The following is a 19,645-nucleotide window of genomic DNA, read 5'->3' on the forward strand; positions in this document are numbered from 1 at the left end:
ATTAGCAATTTCTTTTCAACTGCAGCTTGCTGCTTCATAGTGGATTTTTTTAAACTGTTATTGTGTCTTCTTCTTTTCTACTTGGATTCTTTCTCTTTACTCCTTGCTGTTCACATCAGTTTCAGAATGGTTTCTGTGTAGATTATTACATGATTTGCTTTGCTTTGTTTTGCTGTTTGTAGGAGGAAGCAAACACAGATTCTCCCTATCTGGCCATCTTGACTCCCAGATCACATTTTAAATATTTATTTATTTCATATGAAATGCATATAGTTTCTTTTAATAGGGAGAGAAGCCAGAACACCACTCAAGTACAAGTGGCTTCAGGGATCAGGAGTTTCAGGCATGCAAGTTCTACACTCTGCCACCTGATCTATTTTTCTAGCTAACTGGATTTAGCTTTTTGTTTATTGCCACCAAATTGTCACTGTGATTTGGTGCCTCTTTTTTCACTCTTTTTGGTAGGGAGTGAGAAAAATTGAAAGGGTAGGGGAGATAGAGAAGGAGAAAGAGAGACACCTGCAGTACTGCTTTACTGCTTATGAAGCTTGCCCCCTGTAAGTGAGAACTGGAGTCTTGAGCCTGGGTCCTTGTGCATGGTAATATGTATGTTCTACCAGGTGTGCCACCCCTCCTCCCAGGTCATTTTTAAAACAAATAGTACATAACCTTTAATGAAAGGGCTTCTGCTTCCTGAATTACTTGTTCCAGAATCTACATACAGAAGTTATCCTTTACATAATAATCAATCATCAAGGGATTTTTTTAATGTGGCACTGGGGAAATGAATTAAGGGGCTTCACGTATGTGCAGTTTATTTATTTATTGGATAGAGACAACTAAATTGATAGGGGAAAAAGTAGAGGGAGAAAAAGAGACACCTGTAGTACTGATTCACTACTTGTGAAGCTTTCCTCCCTGCAGGTGGTGACTAGGGACTTGAACCTGGGTCCTTGTACATTGTAACAGTTGTGTTTTCCTAAGTGCGCCACAGCCTGGGCCCTACATTTGCAATATTTCTAAGCAACCTCCCTAGCCTTTTTTTTTTTTAGCCTCTTTCTTTTTCTCATTTTTAATTTTTCAAGCTTTATTTATTTGATTAGAATAGAGGGAAATTGAGAGGGGACATTGAGAGAGAGACAGATATCAGAGAGATACCTGCAGTCCTGCTTCACCACTTGTGAAACTTTTCCCCTACAGGTAGGGACTGGGGGCTTGAACCTGAGTTGTTGTGCATGGTAATATGTGCATTTATTCAGGTGCAAATATAACCAGCCCTCTCGATTTTCATTTAGTCAGAGGTGGATAAAGAGGAAAGAAAAGACACCACAGCACTCCCCCACCACCTATGGAGCTCCTACTCTGGTGTTGTTCATGGTGCCCCCATGTGGTGTTGGGACTCCAAACTAGGATCTTGTGCAAGATAGGATGTGCACTCTACCAACTGAGCTATTTCCTAACCTAACCTCCAACAAAAGAGTCTTTAAGCCAGTACCACCATAACCCCCATCCCTACTTTTTTTCTTTAATCAAAAATAGAGGGGACAGAAGTCAGGTGGTAGTACAGCAGGTTAAGCACACATGACTCAAAGTACAAGGACTGGCATAAGGATCCCGGTTCGAGCCCCTGGCTCCCCACCTGCAGGGGAGTCACTTCACAAGCAGTGAAGCAGGTCTGCAGGTGTCTATCTTTCTCTCCCCCTCTCTGTATTCCCCTCCTCTCGCCATTTCTCTCTGTCCTATCCAACAACAACATCAGTAACAACAACAATAACTACAACAATAAAAACAAGGGCAACAGAAGGGAATAAATAAATATTTTAAAAATTATTTACAAAAAATAGAGGGGGAAAGTGGTAACTCATCCAGTAAAGCACATACCATACTGTGCATGAGGATCTAGGGCTATTTCCTAGTACCACACTGGAGCACCATCAGTGGTATTGGGGGAGCTCTATGGACAGTGGACCAGTGTTGTGCTCACTCTGCTCTTTCTTTCTCTCTCAGTCGCCCTTTATCTGTCCAAAATAAGGAATGAAAAAATTGACCTGGGGACAGTAGAGCTGTATATGCATAAGGACCTGGAACAGCAAGAAATGAAAAATATAGATAAATATAATAAAAATAGAATATTAAAATGAAATTCCACACATTCGCCACTAAGAATCAATACTTGTCAGGAATTTTTAATATTTGATTTATCTGATGCCATTTTTTTCACAATTATCTATGTCTTAAAGCAAATCCCAGATATTATGTCATATCCCTGCTCCATGTGCTTCAGTATCCATCTCTGAAAAATATGGAAAAATTCTCCCATAATCATTATGAAATTATCATACATAAAAATTAATAATAATCTGATAATTCCTTGATTTTTTTTCCTACCAGAGCACTGCTTGGCTCTGGCTCATGGTAGTGGTGAGAACTGAACCTGGGATGTTGGAGCCACAGCCACTAAAGCCCCTTTTGCATAATCATTATGTTACCTCCCCAGCCCAATTCCTTGATGTTTTTTTTTTTTAAAGATTTTATTTATTTATGAGAAACATAGGAGGAAAGAGAAAGAACCAGACATCACTCTGGCACATGTGCTGCCGGGGATCGAACTCGTGACCTCACGCTTGAGAGTCCAAAGCTTTACCACTGCGCCGCCTCCCGGACCACTTCCTTGATGTTTTCTAATACTACAGCCATGATCAAATTTTCTCAGTTATCTGAGGAAAAAAATTTACAGTGGATTTGTTCAGGTCAGGATCTAAACAAGAGTCAAATGGCTATCATAACTGAGTCTAACTTAATATAGAGAAGTTCCTTGTTGTTTCATATCACTTTGTTGGAAAACTGGTACACTTGTCCTTCAGCATACACTACATTCCTATTTGTTTGCTTCCTTGTGACATTGATTTAAAAAAAAAAAAAACAGAATGCCTGATTATTTTCTTGTGGTTTTATTTAACTTGTACTTTAATCTGTGTTTCCTAAAAAACTGATTTTAGATTTTTGGCACAACTACTCAGGTGATACTGTGAATTTCCATTTGGAGGTATATTAAATCGACTTAGTCACTATTAGTGGTACTAAGGTTAATAGTCAGTTCAGATCTGGCCATTATAAAGTTAGAATCTTCTTGAAACTATTACATAATTTATAAGGTACTATTTTGACACTGTATGTATATCCTATCTCATTAGGACTTGGAAATTTTCTAATTTTCTAATTTGTCATTCTGTATATACTAGCTGCCATTCTTCTGTGAACAGGAGCTTTCCCTTATTATCTGAGACTGCTTGATTTTCTGGAAATACATTTCCTATGGAAAATGTGGGATGAGTAGCTGCTTTTTTATTCAATATGTTTACGACATTATAATAGGGTTGTATAAGAAGACAGTCTTCTTTTGTCTTTTGTTACAACATGCACAGAGCTGGAGGGTGACATGCTAAGTGAAATAAGCCAAAAGGAGAAAGACAAATATCAGATGATCTTATCCATATTTGAGAATTAAGAAATAAGTGAAAAGACAGAGTGAACCATAAATAAACCCTTGGTCTATACCTGCAGTCCTGGTGTTGATAAAGGAGTGTAGGCATAGGGTCTAAAAGAGAAGAGGTTACAGTGGACTGCAGTGGAGAGAAGATTGCATTTGGATGGAGGGCAAGGTGTACTAACCCACTTTTTAGGGAAATGTGAAATTGTACACATGAAACAATATAATCTTATGAAACCACATCTCAATAAAAGAAGAAGGGAAGTGTTATTCTGTAGGAGCTCATAGCATCATAGTTATAAACACATTAACACACTACAAAATTAGGAACTGAAACAGAATGGTATGTGCTATATATCAAGCAATGTCTGTATATCATACTTGGAAGAAAAAGAAGTCTGTTTGAGTCAAAAAGGTCCTACTGGCTTTGCATACAAGGTTGATTTCAGTTTACTTTTGAAGGATGGCAGTTTTTTGAATAAGTGGACAAAAGGTAGTTTGAGTGGTGAAAATGAGAGCAGAGGGAAAGCTCCACTGTTTAGCAAATGTAGTAAGGAAACCATTCTGCCTAATGAGGCTGAGAAATACGAATGTGGAAATAAGGCTGGGGAAATAGATATGCCAGAAGAAGAACATGGACAATCTTAAATGCTTATGTAGGGAGGTTAAGTTTTATCCTTTAATTGGTGTTTGCTTTGTGTATTTTGGCAAATTAGTTTCTTACCTGATAGAAAGCAAAGCCTGACTGTCCTTAAAGAGAGAGAGAGAGAGAGAGAGAGAGAGAAGGGAAGGGAGGGAAGGGGGAGGGGAGGGGAAGGGAAGGGAGGGGAGAAGAGTAGGGAGAGGAGAGGGAAGGGGAGGGGAGAGGAGAGAGAGGAGAGGAGAGGAGAGGAGAGGAGAGGAGAGGAGAGGAGAAGAGAGAAGAGAGGAGAGAAGAGAAGAGAGAAGAGAAGAGAAGAGAAGAGAAGAGAAGAGAAGAGAAGAGAAGAGAAGAGAAGAGAAGAGAAGAGAAGGAAAGGAAAGGGAAAAGAGTAAAAGCAAGAATGTGTATTTCACCAAAGTAAAAGACTCTGGGGTGGGGAAGTGGGGATTCAGGTCCTGAAACATGATGGCAGAGTAGAGGTTGTATTGTTATATGGAAATGTTATACATGTACAAACTATTGTATTTTACTGTTGACTATAAATCATTTATCCCCCAATAAAGAAATTTTAAAAAGACCACCAATGAGACCACCTTTGAAGAACTCAGAGGTGGCAATGTATTTGACGTGCAAATAAATGTCTCTGTCCTTTTCTTCTGCAGCCCGTGTGACCCCAACTCTACCAAAGCAGGACCGCCCTGTACGTGAGGGGACACGGGTAGCTTCTATTGAGACAGGTTTGGCTGCAGCAGCTGCAAAGCTAGCCCAGCAGGTAGGTGTTGACATCCAGGTACTAACCCTGCTACTGATCTCATTTTGACATAGTCTGAAAACTCATCTGTAGGGTGGTAGGATCCAGCATAGGAAGTGACCATTATCCATGTTAGTGTTCCAGCCTTCTCATCCCAACTTAATGACAAGCTACTTCTACAGGCTGCACAGTTGACGTGATTTAGAACAAAAGTGGGTGGAGCAGAAAAAAAAAAAAGCTCATGCTGATGCCTTTCTGGTTGTATAAAAAGGGAAGGAACAAATTTGTCCTTGTATGACATTTGTCTTCATATGTAATTCTTAGGGGTAACTCATTTGAGTATACTCAAATAATTAGCCACCCATCAGTATCAGAATTTTGTTTTGTGGAGAGAGATGTCTTATTCTCTATACCAAGTAGTTATATCTCTACCCCTATTTCTCAAGAAATATCGCCCACTAATTTTTATCCTATAGGGTCACTTCATCAAAATAAAGTTAAGCTACTATGTTACAGTTTGCAAAATTCTTTAATGTGTGTATACGATACTTAGCAATTCTAGGAGCAATTGGAGGTAAATCTTCTGATTATCTCCTTGTTAACATCTGTTTTGGTCCTCTTGCCACATATTCCTATAGTTTAGAGCATGTATTCCTATAGTTTAAAGCATCTGCTTTATGATAGATGCACCATGTACAATTTCTCATGTAGTTTTGTTCAATAGATTATATTTTCATCATTTTACAGGTGAAGAAAATGAGGCTGTCTTTAAGTGACTAGTCCAGGATAATACAGCCAGTAAATGGAGGAGACAAGATTCAGACTCATATCCACTAACTTCAAATTTCATGTTACTTGTTATTTAAATAAAATGAGTTTAATGTTTATATAATTATATATAGATTTTATTAGACGTAATGTTTTTAATATGATGTTCTGTGGAGCTCTAGAGTTGATTAGAATTGTGTCAGGAGACTGTTGTTGGGAGCCAGTAGAGACTACACAGTCCAAATGGCCCTCTGACCAGAATTTCTCTGTTATGTATATCTAGTTCTATGTAAAATACAATGTAAAAAAAAGAGGTTTTACTATTTTAAATAAACATATAACTTAATGAAAGACATGAAAACTACTCTTAGTAGCTACTAAGGAACTCCTGCTTGAGTTGATCAGAGATTACATCAAAGAATAGATTTTAAAAATGGGTGGAGGTTTTACAGGCTATAACTTCTTAAATGGAGCAAAAAACATTCCTGCCAAAAGGAATTCCTTGATACAACACACAAGACCCTCTTTTTAAAATTAGTGATTCAATATTCATTTATAAAATTTAAAGATAATAGGGGTGTAATTCCACACCTTTCTTATCACCAGAGTTCTGTGTCTCCATTCCTTCCACTAGAAACTGCATTAGTTCTCTCAAGATCACTGATATGGATGATTATTATTTCTATAACTCTCTCTCTCTTTCTCTCGTGTGTGTGTGTGCCTATTTTCCTATGCCTTTTCTTCTTTTCTGAGTCACACCTACTTTTTTTTGAAATATTTATTATTTATTCCCTTTTGTTGCCCTTGTTGTAGTTGTGATTGATGTTGTTGTTGTTGGATAGGACAGAGAGAAATGGAAAGAGGAGGGGGAGAGAAAGACAGACACCTGCAGACCTGCTTCACTGCTTGTGAAGTGACTCCCTTGCAGGTGGGGAGCCGGGGGCTCGAACTGGGATCCTTACGCCGGTCCTTGCGCTTTGCGCAACCTGTGCTTAACCCGCTGCGCTACCGCCCGACTTCCACACCTACTACTTCTGAGTGTCTGTCTGGGTCCTGATGGAATTGGAGTCCAGAGCCCTCTTATCATCTTCCCCTAACATTTACCTCTCTAGGAATATGGACCAAAATTTGTTTAAGTATTTCATTTATTTATTACCTTTTGTTGCCCTTGTTGTTTTGTTGTTGTTGTTATTGATGTCATCATTGTTGGATAGGACAGAGAGAAATGGAGAGAGTTGGGGAAAATAGAGAGGGGTAGAGAAAGATAGGCACCTGCAGACCTGCTTCACTCTGTGAAGTGACTACCCCGCAGGTGGGGAGCCGGGGGCTCAAACTGGGATCCTTACGCTGGTCCTTGTGCTTTGCGCCACCTTGGCTTAACCCACTGTGCTACCTCCTGATTCCTGGACCAAAAGTTTTTATGGGATGCAGAAAGTCAAAAGTCTGGCTTCTGTAATTGCTGCTTCACTGGATGTGAGCCTTGACAGGTTAATCTATAAACCCAGTCTGTTTCTATCTTTCCCTAGTGAGGTAGGGCTCTGGAGAGGTGAGGTTCTGGGACACATTGGTGAGGTCATTTGCCCAGGGAGTTCAGGATGAAATCATAGTAGCATCCACAACTTGGTGACTGTGGCTTAGTGAGTTTCTGGAGAAATCCTGGTTATATTTTCTTGAGTTTTCAGGTGATTTTTCTTTCTTTTTTTCTTTCTTTCTTTCTTTTTTTTTTTTTTCTAGTTTATCAGGATCACAGTCTGAAACAGCTCCTAATCTAGCCACACCTCCGGAAATCCCCACAAGGCTCTCTTGATTTGACTTCTGGTCATCTCCCCTTCTTGATCCTCTGCCAGTTTCTCATGCATACCCTTGACCATCCATTGTACTGTGGTATTCATAGAGTAACACATTGTTTGGATAAGCTTTTCCCTCTGCTCATTGAGAATCATACTCTTTCAGAGGCCTTTCCTAAAAACCCTTTGTACCACCAAACACTAATTCATTTCAGTCACTTTCTGTGCTTCCATTTTATTCTTTCATAGCACTTGTAAGTGTACTTTTTAATGTCCCTTTTAAAATGTGAGGGCTTCAGTGCTGGAGATATATTTGATTTAGCTTACTACACCTACTTTGCTAAACATGTGTTAGGTGAATAAAGGAATGAATGAATAGATAAATGAGCACATCTTTGTAGATTGGAGATTTTATGTTAGGAAATAGAGTAAGTAAAGAGATTAAGAAATGAATTTTGAGGCCGGTAAGGTAGGTTTTGGGTAAGTGTGCTGTTTTGCCATGTGTGTGACCCAGGTTTGAGCCAAGCCTCCACTTCCCTGAAGGAAGCTTCAGTGCTGTGGTCTCTTTCACTCTCTCCTTGCCTCTCTGTCTCTAATCCCCCCCAAAAAATGGATTCTGGGGTGAGTTTTCCTGTGTTCAAATCCTCACTTGATGAAATTACTTATTTTCTGTGTGCCTCAGTTTCCTTATAGACTTTGAGAATTAGATGAAGTAATATATGTAAAAGCTCTCAGAACAGCAGTTGCCACAGAGTAAGTACTATAGACATGTTAGCTTTTATATAACTATCATTATGGGTTGAATAGGTATGAATGGCCAGACTAAGGAAACCCATGTATGTAAGGTTGCAGAGTTTGAACTTGGAAGAATATTAGTTTGTGTTTTGTGTGTGTTTTTTTTTTTTTGAGCAAAGGAATTGTAAAGGTAAAACTCATATACCAATCTATTTTTTAAATTTATTATATTTATTTATTTATTTCATAGAGATAGCCAGAAATCAAGATGGAAGGGGGAGATAGAAAGGGAGAGAGGGGAGTCGGGCGGTGGCGCAGTGGGTTAAGCGCACGTGGCACAAAGCTCAGGGACCCGGTTCGAGCCCCCGGCTCCCCACCTGCAGGGGAGTCGCTTCACGGGCGGTGAAGCAGGTCTGCAGGTGTCTATCTTTCTCTCTGTGTTTCTATGGAGTGAATCTGGATGGATTGTATGAAAAGGAGATTGGCAACAAAGGTAGAAAAATTAGGCTACATAATTTAGAGGTGAAGAGATCATTTCTAGATCCAATGAGATAAATCTGGGTATGGACACAGGAAAGCATATGGGTGGAATGGTAGTATGACTCAGAAAAGAAATTCTGAAGCCAGGTGGTCTGAATCCCATCTTGACCACAAATTGGTCCTCTAATCTTGGGAAAATAACTTTTGTGCTACTTCTAAAAATGGGACTATAAATCTCACTCCTCATACTTCTTATAAGTATTAAATTATTAAAGAGTCTCTGGCATGTATTGTTAATATTATTATTATTATTATTCTTGTCCCCCAGAAATTTCTATGGTAGCCACAACTTGTCAGACCGTCCAAACTTATGAGTAGGTCCATGTTGCCAAGAGAAGGTGAAGAAATGTAATCACTGAGTTGGTCTGTGAGGCTGTATAGCATTTTAGAAGCTGAAGTCGTTCACATGCTCTCAGCAATACCTTTCCAGGTTCTCAGGGCTCCAGGTGCCCACCAGACAGGTACCCATTCCACAGTGGATAGTAGAGTTATAGATAAGTGGATAGATGAAACCCAAGAAGCTGGGAGAAACAGCACAGTTTCTTATTCATCCCTTCCATCCATAATTAAGGGATTAAGATCTCATAGCTTAGAGCTCTCTTAAAAAGATGAGCAAAAGGAAAAGAAATAATTGTAAAAATAGACTACCACTTTTTGGGTACCCACTATTTTCTGTGTTCTTACATAATTTAATCTTTTTAACACCCCTGGAAAAGAACTGTTATTTTGTCTGTTTTACAGATGAGGCTATTGAGATTTAGAAAAGTTAGTAACTTGACTGAAGCCCTCTTATTTAAGGAACACAAACCCATTTATTATATTAGATAGTTATTGCTATAACCAAAGTTTTTGACAATTGGGTTAACTTTGAAAATCCCATTGTTAGGATTTGCTGTATCATACAAACCTCACCATAATTTGTCTTTTAATGCTATTTACATATAGCTGTATCTTATAACATAATGCCACCAGTTGACAAACCTGGTTTTTAAAACCAAGTTTTTCATTCCATCATTACCACTACTCTTTCACTCTCAAAGGTTTCATTTTTAGTAACTTGCAGGTATCTTCAGATAAGAGATTTTGAGCTCAAGTTGATTATTATCCAAGTTAATAAGATTTTTCATCTGTACATTGAGTGATCTTCTTTCTCCACAACTATTCTGATGACTAAATATATGAAGTTCCTCTGCTGCTGTTATACATCAATTATTATTAGGCACACATCCCCCTCCATAAGTGCCAATGCTAGGACCAAAATTAAGTCTCTGAAATGATTTATTTTATCTTGCCACTGCCTTGAGTAGTAGTAGTAGTAGTGATTAAGAATATATGTTACCAAAGAGATTAGACTTGGGTGGGATTGGGTTGCAAAACCACACTGAACATTTTCTGGTTTACCTTCTGAGAAATTTTCTGGTTTTCACTCCTCAATATCCCCTTCTACTTGACTTTTATTTCAGGAGCTGCAGAAGACCCAAAAGAAGAAATATATCAAGAAGAAACCACTGTTGAAGGAGGTAGAACAGCCTTGCCCTCAAGAGTCCAATATTAGTGTGGCAACACCAGCTCCAGCTCCAGTTCCAGCATTAGGTCCAGCTCCAGTTCCAGCTCCAGCTCCAGCTTCAGCTCCAGCCCCAGCCCCAGCCCCAGCCCCAGCCCCAGCCCCAGCCCCAGCCCCAGCTCCAGCTCCAGCTCCAGCTCCAGCTCCAGGTCTAGTTTCAGCTCCAACTCCAGTCCCAGTTCAAGGTCCAGCTCTAGCTCCAGCCTCAGCTCCAGCCCCAGCCTCAGCCCCAGCTCCAGCCCCAGCCTCAGTTCTGACTGTTACACCCCAACTTCTCACCTCTTCTTCACCATTGCCTCCTCCGGAGCCTAAACAAGAAGCTCTATCTGGAAGCCTTGCTGATCATGAGTATACAGCTCGTCCCAATGCCTTTGGCATGGCTCAGGCAAACCGCAACACCACACCCATGGCCCCTGGTGTCTTTTTGACCCAGCGGCGCCCTTCAGGTGGCACCCAGAGCAATCAAACAGGACAGGGTAAGACTGCCATATGTTTGTAAACTGAACAGATGTAGAACTTAAGACCAGTGCTTCCAAACTCTCAGTTCTCAAGTAGATGAGTACATCTGGAATGAACAGTGATAGCTGTCCTAAGGTACTTGGACTTGGTCTTATTGGACATGAAGAGACATTGAGGAGTGTTAAGCAGATGGGCTATATATAGAAAGTCTATGCAGGAGGCACAAACACAGGTTCAGGCTGCAGTGAAAAGTGACTGGAGTCTGGCAAAGGGAGGGATAAATTGATCTAATATGGAAAAGGTCACATAGGACATTGTTTCTCATTTAATATAGGGGAAGAGAAAAATCAGGGACAGTGAAACCCAAGCCCTCCTTTTCTTTAATTTGACTCTCAAAATCCAGGTCTTATAGTAGACAGTTTGATAATACTAATAATAATGGGGGTGGGTTCCTAATGCAACAAGACACTTAGGATGACAACTTGGGGACACTAGTCTGTAATCACTAACCAGACCCTTCTCCTGGTAGCCAATATAAGACGAAGAGGCAATTGTCTCACACTGTGCAATTTAAAAAAGAAAATGATTGGGGCTAAAAAAAAAAAAGTGAGGAAAAATAACATAGCAGACTCTTGGAGCTCCAGTGGCGCAATCGGTTAGCGCATGGTACTTATACAACAGATTCTTAAAGGAGTCCATAACTGCTACAGGAGGTCATAGAAGGAAAAAGCAGAGCATGTAGCATTGGATGGAAGTAGTTAAGTTAGACTTCTTGCCCAAGATAGGCCTAGAGCCAGGCATAAGGATAAGGAGAGTATGGGTGGAAGAATGGTGTTGGGGAGGCAGGGGGGTAGCTGGTGCTAGAATTACTGCTGGAGACCTTTCCATGCCTTTGTTTATTCTTCCTTCCTCTATAGGAAAGCGTCCCAAAAAGGGCTTGGCCACAGCAAAGCAGAGACTCGGCCGTATCCTGAAAATCCACAGAAATGGCAAATTACTTCTGTGAGCTGCCTTATGTGCTGCTCCTCACCCCTTCACCCCCATTGCCTTCTCCATTGTCAACTCTTGGGGCACTCCTGGACCCTAGCTGCCCCAGACAAGGTGCTGAGGCGCATTGTCCTGCTTTGTTGGAGCTGACCAAAAGCATGGACTCACCCACAGACCCCTTCACCAACTCCCTCCAATTCTTTCCTACTTTCTGCAATCTTTCTCCATACCTCCAAAAAACAGGTAAATGGGGAAAGTTTATAGCAGAATAGAACCATCTTTTCTGCTGTCCTAATCTACTTTGACTGGTTTTGTCTTCCCTTTACTTGTGTCCCCGCATCTCCACTTATAGCTGGAGGGCAGGATGAGGAAATCCTGGGCCCCTGGGTATTTCCCTGGTTGCAGGGACCCACACTGTTCAACATTTTCCACAACTCCAGTCCTGTCTCTGTAAGCCTGCCCATCTGCCCATTTCTTCCTGCCCCATCCTTCTCCCAATGGATGTGATCCATCTTCAAACTCATTTATGGGAGAAGATTCTGGCCTCTGCCCCCTCTTGCCAAGTACTTCTTGAAGATAAAGAGGAGGGTCTGGAATCTCTTTACTACCCTACTATGGGTCATTTTCAGAGGTGACCTCAAAAGGCCTTGGGCTGGCATTACTCATCCTTGGGAAGAAAGAATATTCCTGTAACTTTTCAAGATGAGGAGAGGACCAATACCCAAGCCTTTGATATAACGTTGTAGCTCATTGGAACATGCTGCTTTTGGATGACTGCAAATGAATGCCCCTGTCCCAGGGTGAGCTCTCAGCATTCACCTGGATTTTGAGGTCCTGCAAATATTATCCACGTGACAGTAGCTAGGCATCAGAAGGTGAATAAATCATCTCCAGGAAGCCTAAAAGCACCCATCACTGAAGGAGATAACCTGATCCTGCAGCCTGCTTTCTTTATCTCTACCATAGAGCACAGCCTGAACCTTTCAGAGAGGATGTAGCAGGACAGCACACCCCTGGGTTCTACTGGAGATCCTCCCTGCTTCTTTCTTCCACCTGAAAACCTCTAAATCCACATCTTCACTCCTGGGCCTTTGTATTCCTGGATATCAGAGAGAAGATGGGCCACCCGGGAGCCAAAGACTAGGGAGAGGCAGCACCTATCTGCAAAAGAGGATTTTCTGATTCTCCCTTCCCCCTTCCCTTTGTGTATGTCTTGATTGTTCTGATAGTGGCCACACCCTCCTTGTCCCTCTCAATTCCTTGCACATCTGCCAAACTTGCTTCTCTTACAACCTGGACTGAATCGGGGGAGTGCCCTCTGCCTCCATTTTGGTACTGCCCAAGTGGAGTGCATCCTTGCCATCTCTCTCCCAATCTAATCTCAGTCATTTTCCCAGTACTACTGGGGAACTTAACAGCTACCATGAAGGCCACAGGGAATATATGAGGCTTCCCTTTTCATCTTTGTGTCTCCAATTTATCTTTTCTCCACAGCCCATCTACTGCCCTTCCTTGGAATCAGGGGTCCCTTAACTCCATTTACTTTTTCCTGTCTTGGAGATTCCAAGGGGCCAAGCAGTCCTCCATCTAGTCACACCAAAGGCCAAAAGCCTGGCTACCTCCCTTCTACCACATTAGGTGCCCACTCCCCTCCCCTCTGTTTCTGTTCAGCTTTGTTATTCTTGAGGGTTTCAAACTGAAGGTAGTGAGGGAAGGGAAGGGGAGGGGAAGGAAAGGAAGGGAAAGGAAAAGAAGGGAAGGGAAGAGGGCAGCCTGTGTCCATGTGTAGTCAATTGACTGCTGTCACCAAGACTAGGACCCCATTCCTTCTGTCCATTAACCACCCCCTTGATCTTTCAAAGGCAGCTAATTGTTAGCAAATATCCCCACCTACCCCAACCCCCATTCTAAGCCTCTGTTTCTGTCTTAGAAGATTTTGTGGGGTTGAAGCCCAAACTCCATTTGACTGTGTTCTTTCAGTTTAGTTGAGTTCTCAGAGCCTTCTGTTGTTTTGTGTTTCAGATGAAAAGCAAGTTTATCCTCAGAGTTAATGCTTTTCCAAAGAGGCTAGTGTGCTTTTTTTTTCTTTCTTTGTGTTTCAGGGACTAAGTGAAGTGAGTTGGGGAGGGGTTGGGAATGGTAGTAATCAAGGTTCAAAACATGGTGAGAAAAGTTACCTCTGGTCTCTGTAATCTCCAGAACAAAACTGGGGATGGATAGAGGGTAGGGAGAGAGGATTTCTATTCACCTTTAATATATTTTTACAAAAAAAGCAAACAATTTAAAACAAGCCCACCGCTTCTGTACATGTCTAAATATATTTTTAGAAGTGGGTAGGATTGTGAATTTCTGATGCAGGGCCTTTTTATAAACAGGTTAGAATAGCATCATACAGATTTCTGTTGGTTTTTTTCCCCTGTTTTTTTCTTATGTTGTGTTACTAATGTAATTTATATTTTTTTTAGATCCTCCCTTTCCTATAGAGATAAAAGTGATTTATCTTGGCAACTGCTTTGTTTGGATTTCTTTCTCTCTCTCTCTCTCTTTTTTTTTTTGGTGATGATGGGGAGGTTCTGTGGCGGGGGGAGTGCGGGGCGTGTTCATACACTTTACACTCTGTCTTTCCATCCCATCAATTCAGCACTTCCCTGGAAACCAACCTTACACCAAACTTTGGAGGGGAGAAAATTCTTTCCCTCAAGAGAGACATGGTTCACATACTAGAAACAGATGATGAAAAGTACAGTGAGCAGGGGGAAGAAGGTGATGGCAATTCAAAGGGGACTGACATGTTTGCTGGGAAGACTTTTCATTGACTATTTTTAAAGGTTATACCTGTGTCTTCTGTGAACATGAAGCTTTGCTCCTCCAGATACTAGTAATACAACTTAAACTTGATTGCTATGCTTATAACCAGCTCAAGGGATAGATTAATTATTAGAGCTTGCACTTCATACTTTTCCCCTTGTGCTCAACACTACTCTTAATCCTTTGGGTATTATTGATGCATTTCACCTTCATACTATTGATGAAAAAAAAGGGACACAGAAACCTTCCAGCTTCACATGTAGCACAGAAAAATTCCAGAGTCTGAGTTAAAATATGGTTCTACCACGTCTCTACCAACTGTGACCATTTATGAAGTGTATGTTCTGTACCAGGCATTGATTTAGGGTATGTCATTAAATTTTCACTGTCAACACTGACAGGTATTAGTTCTATTGCACAATTAAGAAGATTTGAACTTAACAGTGATCTCCCATAACAGGAAGAAGCCTGACTTCTAATCTCCTGTTCTTTTCCTTTGCCCTGTTACAAAATCCTTTGCATTCTAATGACCCAGTAGATGTTTATTAAGCAGCTTCTGGGTGCAAGATGTAGCACTGAGAGTTGTGTCCTATGAAGATCCCACAGGGTGATATTTGGAGCCACAGTTCCAAATTTACCACCACTGTGACTCTGTATGACATGGTATATTGCTTACTGTGTGAGAGTCACTGTAAAAGGAGTTTGAACCCAATCAGCATTCCATTTTTAAATTTTTATTCTTTCTTTGTTTTAATGTTTTCCTTTTCTTTTAATTTGTCAGGAGAAAGCAGAAGAGTGGGGAGAGAGAGAGAAATAGAAACAGAGACACGAAGTTCTGCTTCACCACTTGTGAAGCTTCCCCCTGCATGTCTGGTTGAGTGCATATACTACAATGTACAAGGACCCAGGTTCAAGCCCCTAGTCCCCACCTGCAGGGGGAAAGCTTCATAAGTGGTGAAGCAGTGCTGCAGGTGTCTCTCTGCCTCTCTCCCTCTCTGTCTGCCCCTTCCTCTCAATTTCTGGCAGACTCTATCCAATAAATAAAGATAATTAATTTTTTTTAATTCAATCTGTACACAGCAGTCTTTTGCATGAAATGAACAGGCTTTTGGGGGGCCGGGTGGTAGCATACCTGGTTGAGCGCATATGTTACAATGCTCAAGGTCTCGGCTTCGAGCCCCCAGTCCCCACCTGCAGGGGGAAAGCTTTTTGAGTGATGAAACAGTGTTGCAGGTGTCTCTCCGTCTCTCTCCCTATCATCCCTTTCCCTCTTGATTTCTGCTGTCTATATCAAATAAACAAAAATAAAAATTTAAAAAATTAAAGTGTTTTAAAAAAAGAGAACAGGTTTTTGCAATACTGCATAATATGAATCAAAATCTTTGTCTCCTGATCCCTCATGTATCTTTTATATATCAAGGGAGGGGGACAGGAAGGACTAGAAGGCCGAGACCCCGACTTTACCAACCCTCAGACAGCTCCCTTCCCCTTTTTGCACCAGAGAAGGGTGACATGTATATTCCCTGTCCTTGATCTTCCATCAAGGGGACCCCAAATCCTCCCTTGAATAAAGAGGGAATTAGGAGATGGCTTCCCGAGACTGTGTTTGTTCTCATTCTTGGGTAGTAGTTATTGTCCTTTTGTGTTTTGATTTTAGTACCCTCTTTATTCATCCTTGTTTTACAGAATGTGTTATATAAATGTGTAGTGTTGGGGAAAACAATCTAGTCAAACTATTGGATATAAATACTTGAGTGCTTCTCTTTATGCCAGGATTTTAATGTAGGGCTAAAAATTGGGAAGAAAATCAGGAAACATTAGTTTGAAAGGTCGTAACCCAACAAAAAAAGTATTTCAACCTCCAATCCAGCTCACAGGAAAAGCTAAACAAGCCAAAAAAAAAAAGTGGCCCAGGAAGTGGTACAGTAGGTAATGTGTCTGTCTACTCTGTGAGCATGAGGGCCCAAGTTTGAGCTCCATTATCATATATGGAAGAATGATGCTCTGGTGGTCTCCCTCTCTCTCCTCCCATAAAAATTATTTTAAAATACCTCAAGTAAAAGAGAAATTGAAACATTGTTTTCTTTCTACCTTCTGCCATGTATCCAACCACAGTAAAACCTGTTGTTTTCGCCCGGCTGGCTTTGTGGGTGGGAGATAGAGACGACCAGAGACTTATGGCTAAGCTGAGAATGCAGTTCAATCTTTATTCACGAGCGGGGATGCGGTTCAACAAACTAATCTAATCACAACCCAATTCTGTCCTACATCTCTCCCCTCCAGTGGAAGAGTCAGGAACAGGAAATATGTAAGATAGAGGGCGGGGAGAAGGAAGAAGCGTGAACCAGCGATGACTAAACCAAATGTCCCAGAGGCAGGGGGGGGGGAACCAAACCAATATCCCGGAGGCAGGAGGGGTGCCCAGCCAACAGTGGACATGCAAACAGAACACATAGCAAGCAACACAAGTGAACCTATGTGATGATAAATCAGAAGGCTTCACAAGCAGAATCCAGAAGCATACCAATAAAAACCAAAACATTATGAACTTAAATCTAGTTAGAATATGCCAGGTCATTATTGTATATACACACAATAATGATAGAGATAACTATACAGATTCTTCTATGACTGCTTTGCGAAAACCTTGGGCAATGGATTTTCATGTCCCTGGGGTCACATTCCAGTTCTGTAAATTGGGGCATCATCTCTCATCTGGCTGCTTTCTGGTGATGAGTGAAGTGGGGGTGGCAAGGAGAGGGAGTCACTAGGGAAGAAGTTAATGAGATAAAGATAACACTTCCTTATACTTTTTTGAAGCTGGGGCCACACGCATACATGACTTCACCTCTTTCAGGTTGCTTTTTCATCCAGAGAAAAGCAGAGAGAATATAGCAGTAGAGCTATCCCGGGTCCTGTAACACTCCCATGTGGTGCTGGGACTTGAACCATGGCTGTCTGTAGCACCCCAGGCTCCAGCCATTGTGTCTGGAATTGTGTGAGCAATTTAGGTACAAGGGATCTGGTTTAGTAACATTCTATCAGTTCCATTCAATATTCCAGGCAAGGTTCAGGCAAAGCCTCTGAGTTCCACTGGTGTGAAAAACAACAGCTTGGACTTAAGGTGAGTTCATTAAAGAATTAAACTCTGAAGCTGTATTCCAGGTGCTACTCAAATCCAGGAACAATTCTTACATTTCTCCAAGAGAACTGGACCAAAGGTTAAGCAAACACAAGCGCGCGTGTGTGTGTGTGTGCACACACACGCACACACACACACACACACACACACACATATATAACTGTACTTTCCCTAACTTAGTGTTACCTGTTCATAAGGTTATTTTATTTTTCTATCTACCCCAATTCTAGGATCACCCTGGACTTGATGTTCTTCCTTAAGACAATCATGTCTCATGTCCCAGTTCCCCTCCTTCTCCACAGTCAGGAAGCTTAAAGTGTAGTTTCGTTACAGAAGCAGTTTACCTGAACTCTGACTTTTGTTTCACACCTGTGTCCCAAAATGATGATGGTTTTGGGCTGCTTTCTTTGACAATCCTCTGACCCGTAGCCATCCTTCCTTTTGTTTATCAATATTGCTAGCTAAAACAACCAGCCAAAAAAACCTACCTACCCATTCTATTTTCTGTTCCTCTAATTACATAATTGTTTATCCCAATGGCAACATTTCACTAAAACACTGATTAAAAATTTAACAAAAAGAATAATTACCATAATGAATTTCGCAGATAGAAGAGCAAACATTTTACTCAGAAACAGCATGGCATATGATTGATGCAAGCCATAGTCAGCTTAAAACTTCTGGGGGTCAAGCAGTGGTGTATTCTGAGTGCATATGTTACCATGTGCAAAAGATCTGGATTTGAGCCTTCCACTCCCTGCCTGCAGGGGGGCAGCTTCATGAGTGTTGAAGCAGGTTGACAGGTGTCTGTCTTTCTCCCTTTCCCCTCAATTTCTCTACTCTTATCAAATAAAATAGAAAGGAAAAATAGCTGCGAGAAGTAGTGGATTTGTAGTATCAACATGGACCCCCAGCAATAACCCTGTTTGCAATAAAATTAAAACTTCTTCAAAGATGTGAAAATGAAAAACATTTTTAAAGAGGTTCTTTTTAAAATTTTCATAAAAAGGAAACACGGACAAAACCATAGGATAGGAGGGGTACAACTCCACACAGTTCTCACCACCAGAACTCCATATCCCATCCCCTACCCTGATAGCTTTCCTATTCTTTAATCCTTTAGGAGTATGAACCCAGGGTCATTATGGGGTGCAGCATGTGGAAGATGGTCTGACTTCTGTAATTGTAATTGCTTCCCCACTGAACATTGGTGTTGGCAGGTCAATCCATATTCCCAGCCTGTCTCTCTCTTTCCCTAGTGGGGCAGAGCTCTGGGGAAGTGGAGCTCCAGGACACATTGGTGGGTTCTTCTGCCCAAGGAAGTTCGGTTGGCATCATGTTAGCATCTGGAACCTGGTGGCTGAAAAAAAGAGTTAGCTTATAAAGCCAAACACATTTTTGACTAATCATGAACTTAAAGGATGGAATTGTTCAGATGATGAGTGGTGGTGGTCTCCATTTTGTAGACAGTTAGTGGACCTATTTTAGTTATATTCCAAAGGACTCATTATTATACTAGTGTTTTTTATTTTATTTTTATTTATAAAAAAGAAACATTGACTAAACCATAGGATAAGAGGGATACAACTCCACACAGTTCCACCACCAGAACTCCGTATCCCATCCCCTCCCCTGATAGTTTTCCTATACTTTAACCCTCTGGGAGTATGGACCCAAGGTCATTGTGGGATGCAGAATGTTGAAGGTCTGGCTTTTGTAATTGCTTCCCCGCTGAACATGGACATTGACAGATTGATCCATATTCCTAGCCTGCCTCTCTCTTTCCCTAGTGGGGCACGGCTCTGGGGAATCGGTGCTCCAGGACACATTGGTGGGGTTGTCTGTCCAGGGAAGTCTGGTCAGCATCATGCTAGCATATGGAACCTGGTGGTTGACAAGAGAGTTAACATACAAAGCCAAACAAATTGTTGACCAATCATGGACCTATAGGCTGGAATAGTGCAGATGAAG

General features: G+C 41.3%; 2 protein-coding genes across 7 annotated transcripts in view; both read left to right on the forward strand.

Moving 5' to 3' along the window:
• PHF8 (PHD finger protein 8) overlaps positions 1–14,232 on the forward strand; it is a 139,968-nt gene extending 125,736 nt beyond the window's left edge. For 4 of the 6 annotated variants that reach the window (XM_060183472.1, XM_060183474.1, XM_060183475.1 and 1 more), the window contains 3 exons: positions 4,796–4,905; positions 10,178–10,754; positions 11,655–14,232. In XM_060183472.1, coding sequence (XP_060039455.1) covers positions 4,796–4,905; positions 10,178–10,754; positions 11,655–11,743 — 776 coding nt within the window. In that variant the 3' untranslated portion in view covers positions 11,744–14,232. Of the gene's footprint in view, positions 1–4,795; positions 4,906–5,631; positions 6,189–10,177; positions 10,755–11,654 lie in introns of those variants that run through there. The other 2 variants (XM_060183477.1, XM_060183478.1) reach the window with 2 other exon arrangements.
• FAM120C (family with sequence similarity 120 member C) overlaps positions 1–19,645 on the forward strand; it is a 423,297-nt gene that overhangs the window by 319,903 nt on the left and 83,749 nt on the right. The gene's annotated exons all lie outside the window — the stretch shown is intronic.

The sequence above is a fragment of the Erinaceus europaeus genome, chromosome X (genome assembly GCF_950295315.1).
Source record: "Erinaceus europaeus chromosome X, mEriEur2.1, whole genome shotgun sequence".
NCBI classification, from domain to species: Eukaryota; Metazoa; Chordata; class Mammalia; order Eulipotyphla; family Erinaceidae; genus Erinaceus; species Erinaceus europaeus.